At 38.9% G+C, this 19930-nt stretch overlaps 1 protein-coding gene across 4 annotated transcripts in view; it reads left to right on the top strand.

Annotated features, from left to right (window-relative positions):
* TTN (titin) overlaps positions 1–19930 on the top strand; it is a 275680-nt gene that overhangs the window by 54547 nt on the left and 201203 nt on the right. For 2 of the 4 annotated variants that reach the window (XM_040475510.1, XM_040475509.1), the window contains 2 exons: positions 10741–13512; positions 14291–14569. In XM_040475510.1, the coding sequence (XP_040331444.1) occupies positions 10741–13512; positions 14291–14569 (3051 nt within the window). Of the gene's footprint in view, positions 1–817; positions 7490–10740; positions 13513–14290; positions 14570–16567; positions 17132–17680; positions 17963–18058; positions 18338–18788; positions 19068–19164; positions 19444–19561; positions 19850–19930 lie in introns of those variants that run through there. The other 2 variants (XM_040475508.1, XM_040475511.1) reach the window with 2 other exon arrangements.

The raw sequence follows: 19930 nt of genomic DNA, 5'->3' as shown, positions 1-19930 counted from the left end.
AAAAAGTTGTCATCTTAATGCATGAAATCAATTAGTGGAAGTTTGTTTTCAAAATCGCAGCGAGTTAAATTGAACAATAGGCAATCACCTAGCTGTCAGTCTCAGAATGCAATGTCATGAATGAATTATGATGATTGAAATGCTACTTCATTTAGGATGTGTGAAAATGTTACATTCTCATTCTGGTTTACACTTCATGCACATACATCATTTTAACATTGATCTGTCTCTTACACTGGCTTGCAGATAGCTGCCTTACGTGATCATTATTGCCTGCTTTTCTCTGCGTAACGTTGTGACTTTATGGCTGTATTAGTTCGAATAAACGCCTTCTCATTTTATTTTAGCTAATTACTTATGGTTAAAGTTCTTGCAGATTTTTTTAAATAGTTAATGCTCAAAAAGATAATAATTTAATCCAACAATCAAAAGGATCAGAAAGGGCGTTTATTCCACTCTCTGCAAGTCAGGTAAGATTTTCCTCTTAGCCACCAAAAGAACAAAGATTTCCCGCTCTCAAAACAAACATGCACAGGAACATGTTATTTTGAAATGCATTTTTGCTTGTTCAAGAAGAAATTTCAACAGTTTGAAGAAAAGACCAGACAACGAACGATTTTCGTGTCAGAATCTTTTAAACAGAGCATGGTGTTGCGTTTATTCGAACAAATATGGTGAGTGAATTTTTTTTATGGATTTGTGAGAATCTGTAGCATGCATTTTATTTTATTTCCTATTTTGCAATTTCATTTATTTTCAACTTTTTCAAATACTATGGAAAATAGTAAAATGCTTTATAATTTAATTTTTCTTTCAGAATTGTCCTCTGAGGGAGAATCTGAACATTCAGAAAGAGATGCACGCGACGCCTTTTCAGATTCTGAAGACTTCGACCACAGCTCCATGGCTGCTAAACGATATGCAAGTAGAATATCATCTACAAGCTCCTGGCCCGAATATTTCAAGCCTTCTTTTACCCAAAAACTTACATTTCAATATGTTTTAGAGGGCGAACCCGTTGTTTTCATGTGTAAATTAATTGCCTGGCCAACTCCAGAAATGACTTGGTTTCATAACAACCGACCTATCCCAACAGGTCTTCGACGGGTTATAAAAACTGAGAGTGATTTACATCATCACTCTTCCAGCTTAGAGGTTAAAAGTGTCCAGCACAGAGATTCTGGAAGTTATAGATTATTGGCAGTTAATAGTGAAGGGTCCGCTGAATCAACAGCATCATTACTTGTTATGCAAAAAGGGCAAGATGAGAAATGTTTAGAATTTCTGAAAAGGGCAGAACAGACACATGAGAATATGGAGGCTTTAGCTGAAAAGAGAGAAGACAGGATAAAGGTAGGCCTGAGGTTTACGGGCTCTCCCTTTAACAAAAAACAAGATGTAGAACAAATGGGATTGATGCGAACTATACACTTTAAGACAGTAAGTCCAGGCAAGAAAACTGACTTTCTGTGTGATGAAGAATATTTAGAAAGTAAACCTGACCTAAGGGAATGGCTTAATGTAGGTGAAAGCTTCCTGGATGAGGAGACCAAAACGAAGTTGCAACGTTTACGGGAGGCTAGAAAAATCTTAACGGAGAAAAAGAAATTATCTCTTTCAGAAATGTCATTGGAAATCAGCTCGAGAACTCTGAGAAGTGAAGCTAGCGATAAAGACACTCTGCTGTCTAGAGAGGAGATGGAAAGCAGGTCTGTATCTGATCTAGCCGAAGGTAGGGACAAGGTAGATCCTTCAAGCGAGGGTATTGTCCCAAATCCACACGTCCTTTCTAATCAAATGGATCAAAATGTAGCATCTGGAGAACCTCCCACAAGCTTTCAAACTACTGTTGATGAAGAAATTCTCCAGACTGAAATAAGAATGAGCCAAGAGGCATTTCTAAGAGAAAATCTACAGAAAGACCATTTATATGGTCAGATTCTAGTAAGTGAGGAGACCCGAGCAAGAAAACCACTTGAAGAAATTATGACCAAAACTGAAATTGGAGAGTCATCTAGATATATCACTGTTGTAAATAAGAACGAGGAAATCTATGAGACTCCTGAAAAGGTGCCCCAAGTTCTTATGCCACATGCCAATGAATCTGTTGGTCCAGTTATAAATATTGAAGAAAATGAAGAACGAGATAGTGTGAGAATAAGAAAGGATGATTTGAGAGAATTACAGCACTCTATTTCCACAAAAGTTGATGAATTCAAACCTGAACAAGAAGAAGAAAATGCACGATTTTATGAAAGTCCTTTCCAAAAGCATCCACAACGTTGCCCACCTTCATTTCTTCAAGAAATTGAATCTCAAGAAGTTTATGAAGGGGACAGTTGTAAATTTGTGTGTCACTTTCAAGGATATCCTCCACCCATAGTGACGTGGTACAGCAATGATATACCAATCCCCCGGAACCGAGGCTATATCTCTCAGACCTCAGAAAACTATTCAATATTAACTTTCTCTTCTGTTCTTCCTCAAAACGAAGGTTCTGTTACCTGTGTGCTGTTTAACCAATATGGAACAGTAAAAACAACTGGCACACTTAAAGTGAAAGCAAAACAAGGGCACGGTGTCGAAGCACATAGAGTCCCTGTGTTTCATGAGTACACAGATGAGGAAGAGGAGCTGGCATTGGTGTTTGACCAAACAAAAGGCATTCATCCATCTTTGAGACAAAAGGGCCAAACAAATCTCCATATGTTACACGCTAACCCCCCATGTCCTCCCTCTGCAGATGTAGAATTGCTTTCCTTCCCTGTAGAAATTCAGATAACAGCAGCTACTCCCACCCCAGAACAGGATAAAGAGTCCAGAGAACTGTTTCACCCCGAGGAGCTGGGAGCTAAAGCAAGACCTCAAGATGAAGCTTCTCGGTCACCAAAACACAAATTTATATTTTCATCTGATATTACTAACGAGCCACCAAAAATGTTACAGGGAATGCCGAAGCATATCAGGTGTGGAGAGGGGGGTTCCATAATACTTGAATGTTTGTTATCTGGTGAGCCTAAGCCAGTTGTAACATGGTTTCAAAATGGAGTCATGTTAAAGCAGAACCACAAGTTTCAGTTTGAAGAAGTTCATTTTAGCCACAGATTATATATTAATGACCTCAATTCTCAAGATTCTGGAAAATATAAGTGTGTTGCTGAAAACAATTCAGGAACAGCTGAGAGTGTTTCAGATCTGACAGTGGAACCTGACACTCACAGGGAATATAGTCGATTAGGAGATATTGGTGGAATTTATGCAAAATATTCCAAAAATCAACAAATTCAGGGAGAATCTGTGAGGGCGCGTTTTTATGATTACCCACCTGGTCCTTTTACTCCCCAATCCAATATAAAAGAATATTCTGTAAGGGAATGTTTTCAAAGCTTTGAGACAACTGAACAGATAGACCAGAAAGCCCAGGTTCATTGCACATATTCCAGAGAAAAACTACCTAGATTTATGCAGGGTGCTTCTAGAGCCACAAAAATTAACAAGCATGTCAGAGCCAAACTCGTACAATATCAGGGTGAGGGGAAAGAGGGACATATAAGTGAAAAATCAAAGCGGTACCAAGTAGAGGGTACTGTTTATCCATTTGTCGAGGATATCAGTGAAGTTAAAAAAATTAGAAAAGAGGTAAAAAATGATTTTGGAAAACTTGAAGCAGAAAGGGAAGATGTGCAAGAATATGCCCTATGTGACTATTTACCAAATATCTACTCTGAGAGAACTTCTGACAGTTATGATACAAAAGATCCATCTGTCATTGTGTATGAAGAACCCCTGGGTGAAGAGAGGTATTACCCGGGAAAAAAAGTGAAGCATAGAATCATTGCATTTGAAAAGTTACAACGTGTAGAAAAAGGGGTTCTAGAAAAAAGACTTACCAGGAAATTTGTCAATCCTCCTCAAAGGAAGCTTGGTGACAGGGATTTTCCATTGAAGCCAAGAGACTCAAGATCAAGTAACCTAAGTCAGGCAGAGACAATGTCTCCAAACACTGAACCAGATTCCTCTGACATTGTGATGAATTTAAAGCTGCTTTCTTCTCAAACTCTTAAGGAATTTGAAGTACAAGAGAGGGAACAACCAAAAGAAACAGGTCTTCTAGATCAGTCTACAATTTCTGAAAGGACTGAACATGAAGTACCTATTACATTTGACTTAAAGCAATTCCACTCTCAAATAGAAAATGCAAATATAAAATTCCAAGCATTAGATGGCAGTCAACCAGAAGCATACTTTAAAATCCAACGTCCTGCTTCTGAAATAGCTGGTGCTGAGAACATTGTATTTGATCTAAAACAAATGTATTCTCATATAGGAGATCCAGCAAAGGAGTTTCAAGGGCAAGAAGCTAGGCAGCAGGAAACACCTTACCAAGAAGAAATTGCTGGCACTGAAACATTGCAATCCGAAACACAAAATACCTCTAAAAGTGTGCAAGATAACATATTCACCAATCCAGAAATTTCTTCCAGTCAGGGGTTTTCAAATAGGACTGTGATGGAGAAAAGTCATTTGGATGAAAGTACCTTTTATTTGGAAAAACATACACAGGAACACAATTTAGAAATTTCACATACTGATATTTCTCTTAAATCATTTTCTGAAGAAACCCACAGTGAATCATGGGCCCCACTTCAAACCTCATCTACTGATGTTGGAGAAATGGATATTTCTGAGAAAAAAAGTTCTCTAGAAAATGGAGATAGAAGTTTCATTTCACATTTGAAAAAAGCAGCAAGTGAGGAAAAGCTTTTAGAGGTTCATGAAGTGGAAGAAGAGCATACTTTGGAACCAGAGTTGGCCCCATTTCAAAAGCAGGGTGGGGAGACACAGGGATACGTCACTGGAATTTTGGGAGACCACGAAGGTGGTGATGATCATGAGGCAGCCACATGCCACAGAAAAGTCTCCTTGAGCTTTCCATTCTTGACGACTGAGGAACAGCAGAATCCAAATGAACAAACTAGTGAAAAAAGTGATGCCTTTGGAAAAGAAAAATGCTATGAAGAAGTTCAAGTTCAGAATGAAACTTGTTTCTCCACTACTGAAGAAGGAAAGATAGAAACTTGTTTGTCTGAAAATCTACCTAAATTGGATGAAGCACATACAGCAGAAGTAATGGACTCTGAGACCTCCCTAACACAATACTTACTTGCTGCTGGAAAGCACCAAGTTCCTGAAATGAAAGACACCACATGCAAGGCAAAGCATGTTCAGAGTGAATCAATCACATCAATGGAGGTTGAAGAAGTAACTTTCAGCACTGTGTATGAATATTACAACCAACAACAGGAAACATTAGGTCGCCCATTTTCTCCTGAATCTGATATTTCGATTGATGTGGGAAGTACAAGCAGTGAAGAGATCCCTGAGTTAGATCAGTTTTATACCCCACCATCCTCTGTTGAACATTTTGAAACTCCAAAGTCTCCTGATTTATATTTTACTCCTTCAGATGCAACTAAACAATCCTCAACAAATTCAGGAGGTGAGACTATTGCAAGAACCACACCTTTAGAGGAAGCTGCCGAAAGGTACTCAACACCTTCCGAAGGCGAGGTAGCAGAGAGATATTCCACACCCCCAGGGGAGACACTAGAGAGATATTCCACACCCCCAGGGGAGACACTAGAGAGATATTCCACACCCCCAGGAGAGGCATTAGAGAGATATTCTACACCCCCAGGAGAGACACTAGAGAGATATTCTACACCTTTAGGAGGAGAAACGGTTGAAAAATATTCTATTCCTACTGGAGGACCAAACCCCACTGGAAACTTTAAAAGATACTCATCAAAAACAGAAAGGGAGGACAGTACACCAAATGAACATTTTCATACACCTACAGAAGAGAGAAGTTCAGCTTATGAACTATGGCGTTCTGATTCATTTGGCACACCCAATGAAGCCATTGAACCAAAAGACAATGAAATGCCCCCATCTTTTATTGAGCCTCTGACCAAAAGGAAGATATATGAGAACACAACATTAGGCTTCATTGTTGAAGTTGAGGGCATTCCAGTTCCTGGTGTGAAATGGTATCGAAACAAATCTTTGCTCGAGCCAGATGAAAGAATCAAAATAGAAAGGGTGGGTAATGTGTGTTCTTTGGAAATTTCTAACATTCAAAAAGGAGAGGCAGGAGAGTACATGTGCCATGCAGTAAACATCATAGGGGAAGCAAAGAGCTTTGCCAGTGTAGACATAGTACCCCAAAGAGAAACAGCAGTGGCTCTCCCACCTCCAGTAACACATCAGCATGTCATGGAGTTTGATTTGGAAAACACTACATCGTCCAGAACACCTTCTCCTCAAGAAATTGTCCTGGAAGTTGAATTAAGTGAAAAGGATGTTAAGGAATTTGAGAAGCAAGTGAAAATAGTCACAGTTCCTGAATTTACTCCTGATCATAAAAGCATGATTGTGAGTCTGGATGTTCTACCTTTGAATTTAGCAGATCCAAGTATGGCTTCAAGGGAAGAAGAAGACAAAGATTTAAAAATTGATTTAGAAGTATTTGAAATGCCTCCTCGCTTTATAATGCCTATTTGTGATTTTAAAATTCCAGAAAATTCAGACGCTGTGTTCAAATGTTCAGTCATAGGCATCCCTAGTCCCGAAGTTAAATGGTATAAAGAATATATGTGTATCGAGCCAGATAACATCAAATATGTGATCAGTGAGGAGAAGGGAAGTCACACCCTTAAAATTCGAAATGTCTGTCCATCTGACAGTGCAACATATAGGTGCAGAGCTATCAATCGAGTAGGAGAGGCTATCTGCCGGGGATTCCTCACCATGGGAGATTCTGAAATGTTTGCTATGACGACAAAGAAAAGTAAAGTGACTTTAAGCAGTTTGAAGGAAGAATTAGTCCTAAAGAGCAAATATTCAGACAGCTTTTTTGAATTTCAGGTGGTGGAAGGGCCTCCTAGATTTATCAAAGGTATTTCTGACTGTTATGCACCTGTAGGTACCGCAGCTTATTTCCAGTGTTTAGTTCGTGGCTCTCCAAGACCCACGGTTTACTGGTACAAAGATGGGAGATTGGTGCAAGGTACAAGGTTCAGCGCTGAGGAAAGTGGCATAGGGTTCCACAACCTATTCATAACAAGCTTAGTAAAAGATGATGAAGGTGAGTACAGGTGTGTGGCTACAAACAAGTCAGGAATGGCGGAGACCTGTGCGGCCCTCACCCTAACTTAGTTTCCTGTGCAATGTTTCGGTGCCTCAGTAAGTAGTGAATCGATTCGAGTGCTCCAGATTTCCCAAATTAGATAGATCCAATAAATTTCCAAGCAGGTCTACTCGATTTGAATTCAATACGTGGAAAACGCCTGGGAAAACAGTTTCTCTCTGGAGAACTCTTGTGTTTGTAATACATGTAAAGAGTCTGTCATCTAAGCTGTGGAACCATCACTGTGTCAACTCTGTTGTGAATCATCAAACGCAATTAAATATCTCTGTGGCCACCTAACTCTTTGTACTGCTGCTTTACCCTCGTTCCTCCTCCACAAAAGAGTTTCAGTAGAATGCATTCTCTTTTAGCAGATAAGCTATTTAAGTAAAGTAAAACGTAAGATGGAAGACCGTGTCACATGACCACGCGGACAAATCGGTAAGGCAAATTTCCTCTCCGCTCTGAGTGTAAGTCAGTTTTGAAATTATAACCTCTTTGCATCCAAATCCATGCATACTGACTTGGACTTAGAATAGACAAAACAAACAACAGAAACCAGCTTCACCCAGTTGATGACTAACTCTATAATCTGTTTTACCTTGCGATCTTAATATGTTTGTTTGGCTCTTTTACAAATATTTTCAGTATTAATGTCCCCCTTCTTAAATATTTTAATTCTTGCTGGTTTTGCAGGGACCAATGGTGCTTTCTTTTTTGGGTGGAGTTCATCTAGACATTTGCAAAATATGCAAAGAAAAATCTTTCCACTTTTGGGAATACCCTATTTTCTCAATTTTTAAAATGGCATCAAGTGTGAAATACAGCATTTGATATTGGCCTGGAGTGGGGGGGGGGGGGGGGGCGGGGGGGGGAACTACTATATTACATTTATACACAGATTTTAAACCATAGACCAATTTCAGAGTCTTTAAAATTAGAAAAAAGAAGGGGGGACATTTTTAGTAGTGAACAATATGGTAATTTGTATTTCAGATTATATGCAAATAAGATATTCAGCTTTCCTGTCATTTTTACTGAATTTCATTTTTAAAACTAGAAATTCATAAGTATTCAAATTTAAGATGTATATATGTTCCTAAAGTGAATTTGTTTTCAAAATTATAATTCTAATAAATTCACAGAATCCTTAAAAATGTGTCTATGTTATCACTGTGAACCTGAATCTTCTTACAGGAAGATGTAATAAATACTAAAAAATTCAGTTTTCTTAACTGAAAATGAGGAGTTGGACCAAAAGACCTCAGAGGTGATTGTTCAACTCTGTGATTCTGTATTATTCCAATGGTAACTTTTCTTAATATAGTTTAGGATAAATTTTAGTTTTGCAACAAATGATGAGAAAAACAACAGAATATAATACTGAAGTTGTGAATCTTTCCTCCGTCTAATTCTAAATTACTGTTACCTAACAGCTGTATTTGTCCCTGCAGTGAGCAACTTTTATGTACCATGATCATATTAAACATATTGCTTTTAATTCTAAAAAATTTAACATTTGTTTTACCTGTTTTGAGTCACCATAACTCATCCAGATATACTATTGTGGAAGAATCATTTCTGTTTCAACCAGTGAGCACACAATATCTGTGGTAATAAGTATGGGTATAGTGTAATATATCACATCATCAATCCCTTTAGGGACTTAGGGATTTATTCTACTCCTAGTTACAAAATGGATGTTTCAATAAATTAGAAATTCAGGTCATGAGAAACATGACAATAGCTGGCACAGTGGTGGGGCAGTTCAAAACCTGTTTCAGGAAAGAAGGAAGGAAAGGGAAAAGGACAAGGGAAGGGAAGGGAAGGGAAAGGAAGGGAAGGGAAGGGAAGGGAAGGAAAGGAAAGGAAAGGAAAGGAAAGGAAAGGAAAGGAAAGGAAAGGAAAGGAAAGAACATTTTATCAAATTGACAGGAAGGAAGAATTTGATTTTGCTCGTTACAATTTTTAGTTTCAAATGCATTGAACTTGAGGATATTCAGAATAATAACAATGACTGAATAAAGAAAAGTAAGTCTTGGCTTACTTATTGTTGTAGATAATTGAATAGAATTTTTTTCTGAGTCAATGGCATATAACTTAAAAGCCTGAAATATTAATTTCCCTGATGCTGGATAAAGAATTCATTGTATTATGTATACTAGAGTTTAGACATAATTATTAGCTGCCACTACTACATGTATTTTTAACTATACCTTTCATGTTTGAGCACATTTGAATTTTATTTATTGTATTTTTTATGGTCAAAACACCATATTAGAAGTAAGGGAAAACAACTGAAAATATTTCAACATATTAGTGAATTGGGGTAATTTAACTATATTCACACTCATTCCCTTTCCAGGTATTTTGGGAGTTCAAGTGAAGGGAAAGTGGACATCAGTTATATGTTACAAATTAAATGTAAAGTTAAGTGGTGACCATTAGTGTATGAAATTAATCAACGGTTTTCTGGCTTACTAATTGAAAAAATAAATAACCAAGTATGTGGTGTACATGCTGTAGATAATGTTTGCCAGTACATTTAAAGCCAACAGACACTAGAGTCATGACTTCTAATGCTTCCACACCAGAACAGAAAGGAATTAAGGCCTGGCTATTCCATGTGATGCAAAGGGAGTGAATTAATAAAATAATAATACTTCTTTGGAGGAAGGTAATAAAACAATTAACAACAGAGCTGTTCTACATTCCTAACAGATTTAGTGAAAAGCTGAATTCCTTGTTATCAAATTAAGCCCTTCGTCCTGTCATCCATGATCCTGTTTAAAGAATATCCGTTGTTCACTCTTTTGTTTTTCTGTTCCATAATGGTGTGTAGGTATTTCTCACACAATAAAGTACAATCCAGTTTTTAATGTTGGAGTTGTTTTCTTTCATTTCTCCTTCTCCCATTTTCTTGACAACAAAAGCCTTATTATAAAAGCTTTGTTAAAATAATATAGCCATTTACACGGCAAAAGAAGGCCTGGATTTCTAGTAACTGAAAGAGGTGGTTCTCTTACAAATTCAAATTAAGTATTTTCTGTAGCCTCTTATTTTTAAGAGTAGCTTCAGTTTATAAGCAGTAACTGAAACATAGATGTTTTATTTTGGAAATCATTGGTCTTCAATTTGAAGATAGATATCATTCTGAACTCAAGAAAATTCTTAAATGTAAATAACTATCCTGGATCTTTTTAGAAATTGATTTAAATAATCCTGGATTCTTTTATTATAAATATAGAGGCAGCAGGTTTTCAAACCTTATATCACAAAGAGGAACTCATAAAACAGCTTTAAAATTTGTAAACTCTAACCCAAGTGATGTGGATTGAAAGTTGCATTAGTACAGTATCTATAATTATATAATATGATATAATTAGCTACGGTTAATTAGGAATGTGCTTTTTGGTAAATCTCAAGATGCGCTAGCGATTCCAGGAATAAAGCAGAAGAAGGCCACCAGCTGGTACATAATTCTTTGACTTCTATATTTTTGTTGTTGTTAAGTAAAACTGATAATAAAATAATAATTTTTCCCCATACAGAGTTTTCTAGTTTTCTTCTGTCTGCTGAGGAAGAAGGATTCCAAACCAATAGTTCTGACCTTCAATTATCTAACAGAAAGGAAACACTTGAACTTTTGTCTGAACCTCCATTTCATTCAACGAAATTTGATTCCCAAAAGGAAGGCCATGTTCCAGTTTTCATCAAAGAAGTGTCAAATGTTGAAATAAGCATAGGGGATGTGGCTAAACTGTCTGTTACTGTCACTGGCATTCCCAAGCCTAAAATTCAGTGGTTCTTCAATGGAATGATGTTAATCCCTTCTGCTGACTACAAATTTGTTTTCGATGGTAATGATCATAGTCTGATCATTCTGTTCACCAAATTTGAGGATGAGGGAGAGTATACATGCATTGCCAGTAATGAATACGGACAGACAGTATGCAGTGCCTGTCTAAAAATAAGTTCCAAAGGAGAAGGGCACAAAGAGACAGAACCAGAACCAGTGGAAGAAATTCTGGACAAGTTTGAGGGTCCCTGTCCTCCTTACTTTGTTAAGGAGTTCAAACCAATTCACTGTGCTCAGGGGCTCCCTGCCATCTTTGAGTACACAGTACTTGGAGAGCCTGCACCCACTGTCTTGTGGTTCAAAGAAAACAAACAGCTTTACACCAGTGTTTATTACACCATCATTCATAATCCTGATGGTTCCGGGACGCTCATTGTCAATGACCCTCAGAGGGAAGATAGTGGCCTCTATGTCTGTAAAGCAGAGAATAGGTGGGGTGAGTCCACCTGTGCTGCAGAGCTTCTCGTGCTTCTGGAAGACCCAGACGTGACTGATGCTCCCAGTAAAGCAAAGCCCATGCCAGAGGCTACTAAAGATTTTCCACCGATGTCGTTAAAGGATCCTGCCATTGAGGCATTTGACTCGGAGCAGGAAATTGCAGCTTTTGTGAAGGATACTGTTTTGAAAGCTGCTTTAATTGCAGAAGAAAACCAGCAGCTTTCTTATGAGCGTGTGACTAAAACCAAAGAACTGAGTAGCCAAGTTACTTTAGTGGCTGAACAACTGCAATCCACAGTCACGTTGGAGCAGAATATGCCTAATGCAGACAGCACCAGGGAACTTCTTTCCATCAATGGCACTCTTCATGTTCAGTCTATCAAGGAACCGTCTCCCAGTTTACAGCTGCAGATTGTCCAGGCCCAGAAAACCCTCCCCAAAGAAGATATTCTAGTGCCTCAAGAGCCAGAGTCACAGGGGGTCCTATCAGATACTGAAAAAGTCTTCCCAAGTGCTCTCTCCATAGAGGAAATTAGTTCATTACCAGTGGAGCCTCTGAAAACGTTATTAGCTGAACCTGAAGGGAGTTATCCACAATCTTCAATCGAAGAAGCTCCAGTCCATTCATATCCAACCTCTGTGGCTGAGGAAGTACTTTTACCAAAAGAAAAGACAGTATCTGCAATGGATACTGAGCAAAGAGTGATTCTGCAAAAGCAGGAGGAACAAAGTGCTCTCATCCTGAGTCAGAGCTTAGCTGAGGGCAGCATGGAAAGTTTCAAGGGTCTTGACATCACAATCTCTGAGGTCAACTGTGAGCCCCAGATCCCTTCAGAACACACATGCTCAGAAGGTGAAACTTTGATGGAAAGTACAGATCAACTGGAAAGTGCAGTGCAAGATTTTGCAGCCAGGACTGAGGAAGGCAAGTCCCTAAGGTTTCCGCTAGCATGTGAGGAAAAGCAGGTACTGCTCAAAGAGCACTCTGACAACCTGGCAGCACCCCTGAACCAAACCAGTGAGTGTAAAAAAGAGCCCATGGTGATAAATGGTGTGCAAGAGGTGCAGGTAAGTGACACTCTTTCTAAGGAAAGTTTGCTTTCTGGAATTCCAGAAGAAGAACGATTAAACCTCAAAATTCAGATCCGCAGGGCTTTGCAAGCAGCAGTGGCCAGTGAGCAACCGAGTCTTTTCTCTGAATGGTTAAGAAACATTGAAAGGGTGGAGATCAAGGCCATAAACTTCACCCAAGAGCCCAAACGCATTATGTGCACCTACCTTATTACCTTGGTGAAGTCGCTAACAGAAGAATTAACCATTGCTATTGAAGGCATTGATCCTCAAATGGCTAACTTGAGAACGGAACTTAAGGATGCTTTGTGCTCTATTATATGTGAGGAAATAAACATCTTAACAGCTGAGGATCCCAGAATCCAGAAAGGAGGCAAAACAGGCTTGCAAGGAGAAATGGGCCCTTTTTCAGTTTCACAGAAGGTCGAAACAATCAGAGAACCCGAAGTCGAATCTAAATATCTCGTCTCTGTGGAAGAGGTCAGCTGTTTCCATGTGGAAAGTCAGACCAAAGTTGAAGATACCACACCTGTCCCTGATGAGGTTGCTTCAGCTGCTATCCCTGATGAGACACCAGACCCATCAGAGGAAAAAGGAAAGTCCCCCGGAAGTGGTACCAGGGACGTTGGCATCGAAGAGGTACAGGAAAATGAGGGCAGCTTAGTCCAAGAACATGGTCCTGTCATACACACGCCCTTGGTGGACACTACTATGGAGGAAGGTGACCCTGTCAACCTCACGTCATCCATAACAAATGCCAAAGAGGTGAATTGGTATTATGAGGGCAAACTGGTGCGTTCAGATGAAAAGTTCAAGTGTTTACAAGATCAAAATACATACATGCTAGTAATCGACAAAGTAAATACAGAAGAACATCAAGGAACATATACCTGTGAGGCCTTGAATGAACATGGACACACAGCAACTTCAGCAAAACTCACTGTGGTCAAAAGAGGTTGGATTTTTAAGGATGAAGTGGGTCGCGCTCTAACAATCACTGAATCGTAATGTTTTAGTTTTCATCACTGAGTTTTCACTTACCTGCCTCTGCCAGGATGCAATTTGTGTAGAGTAAGAATGACATCACAGACATAATCATGGTTATTAATTCTTCTCCTTTTTCCTGACTGCCTTACAGGGTAGTACATCATCTTTACATTGCCATTTATTTTTAAAATAAAACGTATTTTCATATGTTTCATAATACCAACAGGTTTTTTTAGTTTATATTTACTTCAAAATACTTTAATAATATGCAATAAAAGCTGTCAGTGAACACCTAGCTCCTCTGAAATTGCCAGTCTAATCCCTAAACTCAAAATAACCATGATTAATTGTCCATTTGTGTTTCGTATTTTTACTTCTTTTTTGATGCTGTTTTCACTTCATCACTGTATTTAGTATATCACATTATGAAATGCTATTCACAGTGTACCTAGCCAGCATGGTATATTTAGAGTACATCATGTTGGTATGCATGTAAGCCCATAGCATCACCTTTTAATCATTTTTTTCACAATTCACTGCAGAGTAATGATTGAAGATGTTAAAAGCTACCTATTGTCTTCTTTTACCTTCAATGATTGTTCTCACGTTCCAGTCACTTGTCTTAAAATGCTGCAATCCATCTCATCAATTTCAACTGTTTTCCTTCATTAACAGCAACAGAAGTTAGAAGAAAGCTGGTGTGCCTGTTAAGGAGGCATGCTAATGGACTCTGCTTCCCTTTGCAGCTGCCCCAGTGATCAGGAGAAGAATCGAGCCCCTGGAGGTAGCTCTGGGCCACCTGGCCAAATTCACCTGTGAGATCCACACTGCCCCCAATGTCCGCTTCCAGTGGTTTAAAGCTGGCCGAGAAATTTATGAAAGTGACAAGTGTTCTATCCGATCTTCAAATTACGTCTCCAGCCTGGAAATCCTGAGAGCCCAGGTTGTTGACTGTGGCGAGTACACCTGCAAAGCTTCCAACGAGTACGGCAGTGTCAGCTGTACGGCCACCCTAACTGTGACAGGTAAATGACATACATTGAGGTGCTTGTCCCATTTCATACCATTGCCTGTTTTGTTCTTTATACAGGTGCAGTATGTCCTACCAACTGGAGAGACCAATAGCCAAGTTATAATACGGTGGCTAGGTACTGCAGAGTCTATAGGGGGACAAGAAATCATTATTTAGAGTCATATTTCTAAGAGCAACTAAAGAAAAAATAAAAATACATTATTTTGAAAACAACATCAAGGAATCAAGTGACCAGTGGCACCTGAAAGCTTGGTTTATTTAGGGTGTTGTTTTGTTCATTCTATTTTAAAAAATGACTAGCTTTGTGGAAATGCCTCGGATAACTCCTCATGGCCTGGCGTGGCACTTAATATGAAAAATTTCAGGACACTTTGGTGCTACTAAAAAATAAAGTCCCAATGTATTTAATCATTTGGAACCAGTTAACCAGTTAAGAACAGAATTACAAACTGAAAAAAGCCAAATCATAAGATGAAAGTTAAATCCTAATAAAAATACAGGACTACAAACTAGGATTCTCACCCTAAGCTTTATTACTAATTTAAAAATAAGGGCAACTATATAAATATTCTGTTCTCAGTTTCCTGATTGACCAACAGCATAACTTTTGAGTAGTTAATGCTCATTGAGTGTTTGAATTCCCTCATTAGTGAAAGAGAAAGAAAGAAAGAAAGAAAGATTAAAGAAGAAAGAAAGAAAATGTATAGCATTTTCCTTTTCTTTGTCTCTTTCTCTTTTGCTTTCTCCTTCCAAGGGAAAGTATGACTATAAACTATGGCTTAGAGGAGTGCCTGGGTGACTTAGTTGGTTAAGCATCTGACTCTTGGTTTTGGCTCAGTTCATAATCTCAAGGTTCATGAACTCAAGCCCCATGTTGGGCTCTGTGCTGACAGCACGGAGCTGCTTGGGATTCTCTTCCTCTCTCTCTGCCTCTCCCCTGCTTGCTCTCTGTCTCTGCCTTAAAATAAACAAATGAACATTAAAACAAAACAAAACAAAAAAACTATGGCTTAGGGTCTAGGTAGCAATGACCTGTGTTTTTGAGAGAAGCTATGCATTAAATATCTGGGAGGGACAGTCCCAGGTCTTTTCCAGCAGAAGCATGAAGGGGAAAGGCAAAAACAGCACATCTCTTTGACTTGGAAAAGTCAGGGTTCCCTGTAGCTTCCTCACCTCTGCAATTCTTTTACGTATCAGAAAATCTGAAACCCAGATCCCTGATAACCCATCTATTGGTTTCACTTTGTGATCAAAGAGTCTCCATGCAACCACTACATGGCAGTATTCTTAAGGACACTTTTGAAAACCTCTTCTCCCAAATTAGGCCAGTTCAGTAACAGGACTAATACCTGAACTTTCAAATAACAAGAGCAAAAGAAGGAAGGGATTTTTTTTTTTTTAATTGGAAAGGCTTCCTTCAAAGTGCAGAATGAAAATGGGAAATTACTGGTGTAAATATTTTTACAAGTTTGAAATGATTTAGGGGATGAATTCAAAGTTGGGCCATTTAAGGAGTTGCTGATGGTTGACATGAAGGTTAGAGCGACTTCACAACACTAACTTGATCTTCTTATCACTTAATGAATGTCCCTACTCTTCAGAAGAGTCAGGTGCATTTTCTTTATCTTCTTCCACAGTCTTCTAATTTACAGAATTAAAGTAACAGCTGAATTACCTATCAAATAATTCAGACAACTAATCAACTACTAAAGTGGACAAATCTTTTAACTGTATTAAGTTGATGTTGCTGCTAGATAAAGCAACATTTGTTCTTTCCTTTAATAGAGACATAAGGTGTTGTCTCGCTCCTCTATAAAGAACTCACTCATCCCTTTCCTTGGACAGATCTTTTCATCTTATTATCCTATCTTAAACAATGTCTCATGTCTATCTAAATATAGAACTCATCTCCTCCCTTTCTTAGAATATATAGTTACAACAAGAGCTTCCGTGGAGACAAAATGTAACGTTGAAAAAATTTCTTTTGCAGAGGCGTATCCACCAAGCTTTTACTCCAGACCTAAGTCCATTACAACTTTTGTGGGTAAGACAGCCAAGTTCCTCTGCACAGTGTTAGGGACCCCCGTGATTGAAACCATTTGGCAGAAAGACGGCGCTGCACTATCGCCTTCCCCTAACCGCAAGATTTCAGATGCAGAAAACAAACACATTTTAGAACTCTCAAATCTTACAGTTCAAGATAGAGGAGTTTATTCTTGTAAAGCTTCTAACAAGTTTGGAGCTGACATCTGCCAAGCTGAGTTAATCATAATCGACAAGCCGCGTTTCATTAAAGAACTGGAGCCTGTGCAATCAGCTATCAATAAGAAGATCCGCCTTGAGTGCCAAGTAGACGAAGACAGAAAAGTTACAGTAACATGGAACAAAGATGGGCAAAAACTTCCCCCTGGGAAAGATTATAAGATCTATTTTGAAGATAAAATAGCATCGCTTGAGATCCCTCTGGCCAAACTAAAAGATTCAGGAACCTATGTCTGTACAGCTTCCAACGAGGCTGGGAGCAGCTCCTCTTCAGCCACATTGACTATCAGAGGTAAGAAATGCGTGAATATTATCTTTCGCTTCCTTCTCTTTAAGGATGCCGCTGTAGAAAATCTTTGGCAAACAATGCAGCCCCTACATTTTATTATTAAAATAATTTCATCCAAGAAATTGTTTTGGTTTGGGGAAATCCTGGCATTGTTTGATTTTATGTTTTCAAACTTCTTTGGAAATCACTTTGTTCTTTTAAATCTGTCTGCCATTAACAAAGCTTGCTTAAAATTTCTTCTAAGAACGTCGAGTGTCTAGGCGACCCTTGACTGTCTTCTTTTATAAAATTGTATTTTGTGTAAGTCGAGTTTGCTTGTTTTGTGTTTGTTTGTTTGTTTGTTTGTTTGTTTGTTTTTTAATTGAGAGACTGGGAAAGTGTTTTATAATCATGGAAACAGGGAGAGCTATTGAGTGCACCATAACCTTTACAGAACTTTTATCGAGATATTTTATGTGTGTTGTGTCTTTTGGTTGTAATATGTCTACTTTTATTTTGTGGAGTTTATGCTTCAGATCTCTTTCCTTTTTCTTTTTTGTTAACTTCCTGTAGAGCCACCATCCTTTGTGAAGAAGGTGGATCCCTCTTATTTAATGCTCCCAGGTGAATCAGCACGCCTCCATTGCAAGCTGAAAGGCTCACCTGTGATCCAGGTTACTTGGTTTAAAAATAACAAAGAACTTAATGAGAGTAACACTATTCGAATGTCTTTTGTCAATTCTGAGGCTGTGCTTGATATTACGGATGTGAAAGTTGAAGACAGTGGCAATTACTCTTGTGAAGCGGTGAATGATGTTGGCAGTGACAGCTGCAGTGCCGAAATAGTTATCAAAGGTTTGTTTACTCAGAGTCCTTTGTATTTCTGAGACAAGATTTTCTTTTTAATTGCTGGTAACCCGTTACTTATACGATGCTTTCGTGCTTTTGTAGAGCCTCCTTCTTTCATCAAAACTCTTGAGCCTGCAGATATAGTGAGAGGAACGAATGCCCTTCTTCAGTGTGAAGTCTCAGGCACTGGACCATTTGAAATTAGCTGGTTCAAAGATAAGAAGCAAATTCGGAGTAGTAAAAAGTACAGGTTGTTTTCTCAGAAGTCTCTTGTGTTCCTGGAGATATTTTCTTTCAATAGTGCAGACGTGGGTGACTATGAATGTGTTGTTGCTAATGAAGTTGGGAAGTGTGGCTGCGTTGCAACACATTTGTTAAAAGGTCAGTGCTTGAACATAATGATGTCTCTTTAATAAATTGTCAAGGTAGCTTTCCTAACCCATGGAAGGAAAGCTGGTGCCTTCTCTTCTCCTAATCTTTGAAAATATGTTTCACCTTTGGTTTAACCTGGGACCTTGGGGACAAAGCCAGTGACCTTCATCCAGTCTTTATTCTGAGATCACTGTAAACATTTAACCTCTGATAACAAAAGTGGATTATGGAATAATCTATAATCATTTTGTCAGCTGGTAACCATGTGTCTTCTATGCTTCTTTCTCTTGGATGGAGTTGTCATTCTTCTTAAATTTCAATATATTCTTCTAATTGGCCAACACCATGGGACAGCAATATTGGAAAGATAAATGTAATCTAGATTAAAACACTTAGATGTATATGGTGTTGAAAGTGCTTGGGAATTGATACGTTTTGTCTGTTCTCTTTCTTTAACTAGAACCACCAACCTTTGTAAAGAAAGTAGATGATTTTACTGCACTAGCAGGTCAAACTGTTACCTTACAAGCTGCCGTGAGAGGGTCAGAACCCATTTCTGTTGCATGGATGAAAGGACAGGAGATCATTAAAGAAGATGGAAAAATCAAAATGAGCTTTTCTAATGGTGTTGCGGTCCTGATAATCCCTGATGTTCAGATTAGTTTGGGTGGCAAATACACATGCCTGGCTGAAAATGAAGCCGGAAGCCAAACATCTGTTGGGGAATTAATAGTTAAAGGTTCGTGTAGGAACATTTTTACTTAGAATCAATATTTCCATTTAAAGCGAAACCTTAATGCACTTTTCGGCATGCTAACCATTTAATACCATTGTAGAACCTGCCAAAATCGTTGAGAGAGCAGAACTGATCCAGGTGACGGCAGGAGACCCAGCCACACTGGAGTACACGGTCACAGGCACCCCAGAACTCAAGCCCAAATGGTACAAAGATGGGAGACCTTTGGTTGCTAGTAAAAAGTATCGAATAAGTTTTAAAAACAATGTGGCCCAACTCAAATTTTATTCAGCTGAACTGCATGACAGTGGCCAATACACATTTGAGATTTCCAACGAAGTGGGCAGCAGCTCCTGTGAAACAACATTCACTGTGTTAGGTTAGTATCTTCAGAAACCTGTGCCACGAGTTCCCTTGAAACCCAACAAATGAGCAAAAATGAAACCACCGAGCCCTTTTCCATGCTCATCTTTCTTTTCTTCTTGTGCCACGAACAGATAGAGACATCGCTCCATTTTTTACCAAACTCCTGCGCAACATGGATAGCGTTGTTAGCAGTACCTGCAGGCTGGACTGCAAAATCGCTGGCTCCCTCCCAATGAGGGTGTCCTGGTTTAAGGATGGTAGAGAAATAGCTTCTTCTGACAAGTACAGAATAGCGTTTGTGGAAGGCACGGCCTCTCTGGAGATCAGCAGAGTAGACGTGAACGATGCGGGCAATTTCACCTGTCGAGCCACAAATTCCGTGGGAAGCAAAGACAGCAGTGCAGCCCTGATTGTGCAAGGTTGGCTGGACACTTTGCATTTCATTCTAATGTAGACGATGTTCCAATTAAGACTTCTTCCCTTAGATCATGCCTCTTAAC

The sequence above is a fragment of the Herpailurus yagouaroundi genome, unplaced genomic scaffold (assembly GCF_014898765.1).
Source record: "Herpailurus yagouaroundi ecotype Mexico unplaced genomic scaffold, PumYag 140, whole genome shotgun sequence".
Lineage (NCBI taxonomy): Eukaryota > Metazoa > Chordata > Mammalia > Carnivora > Felidae > Herpailurus > Herpailurus yagouaroundi.
Note: the sequence above shows the minus strand (reverse complement) of the source record. Positions and strands in the feature narration are given on the sequence as shown.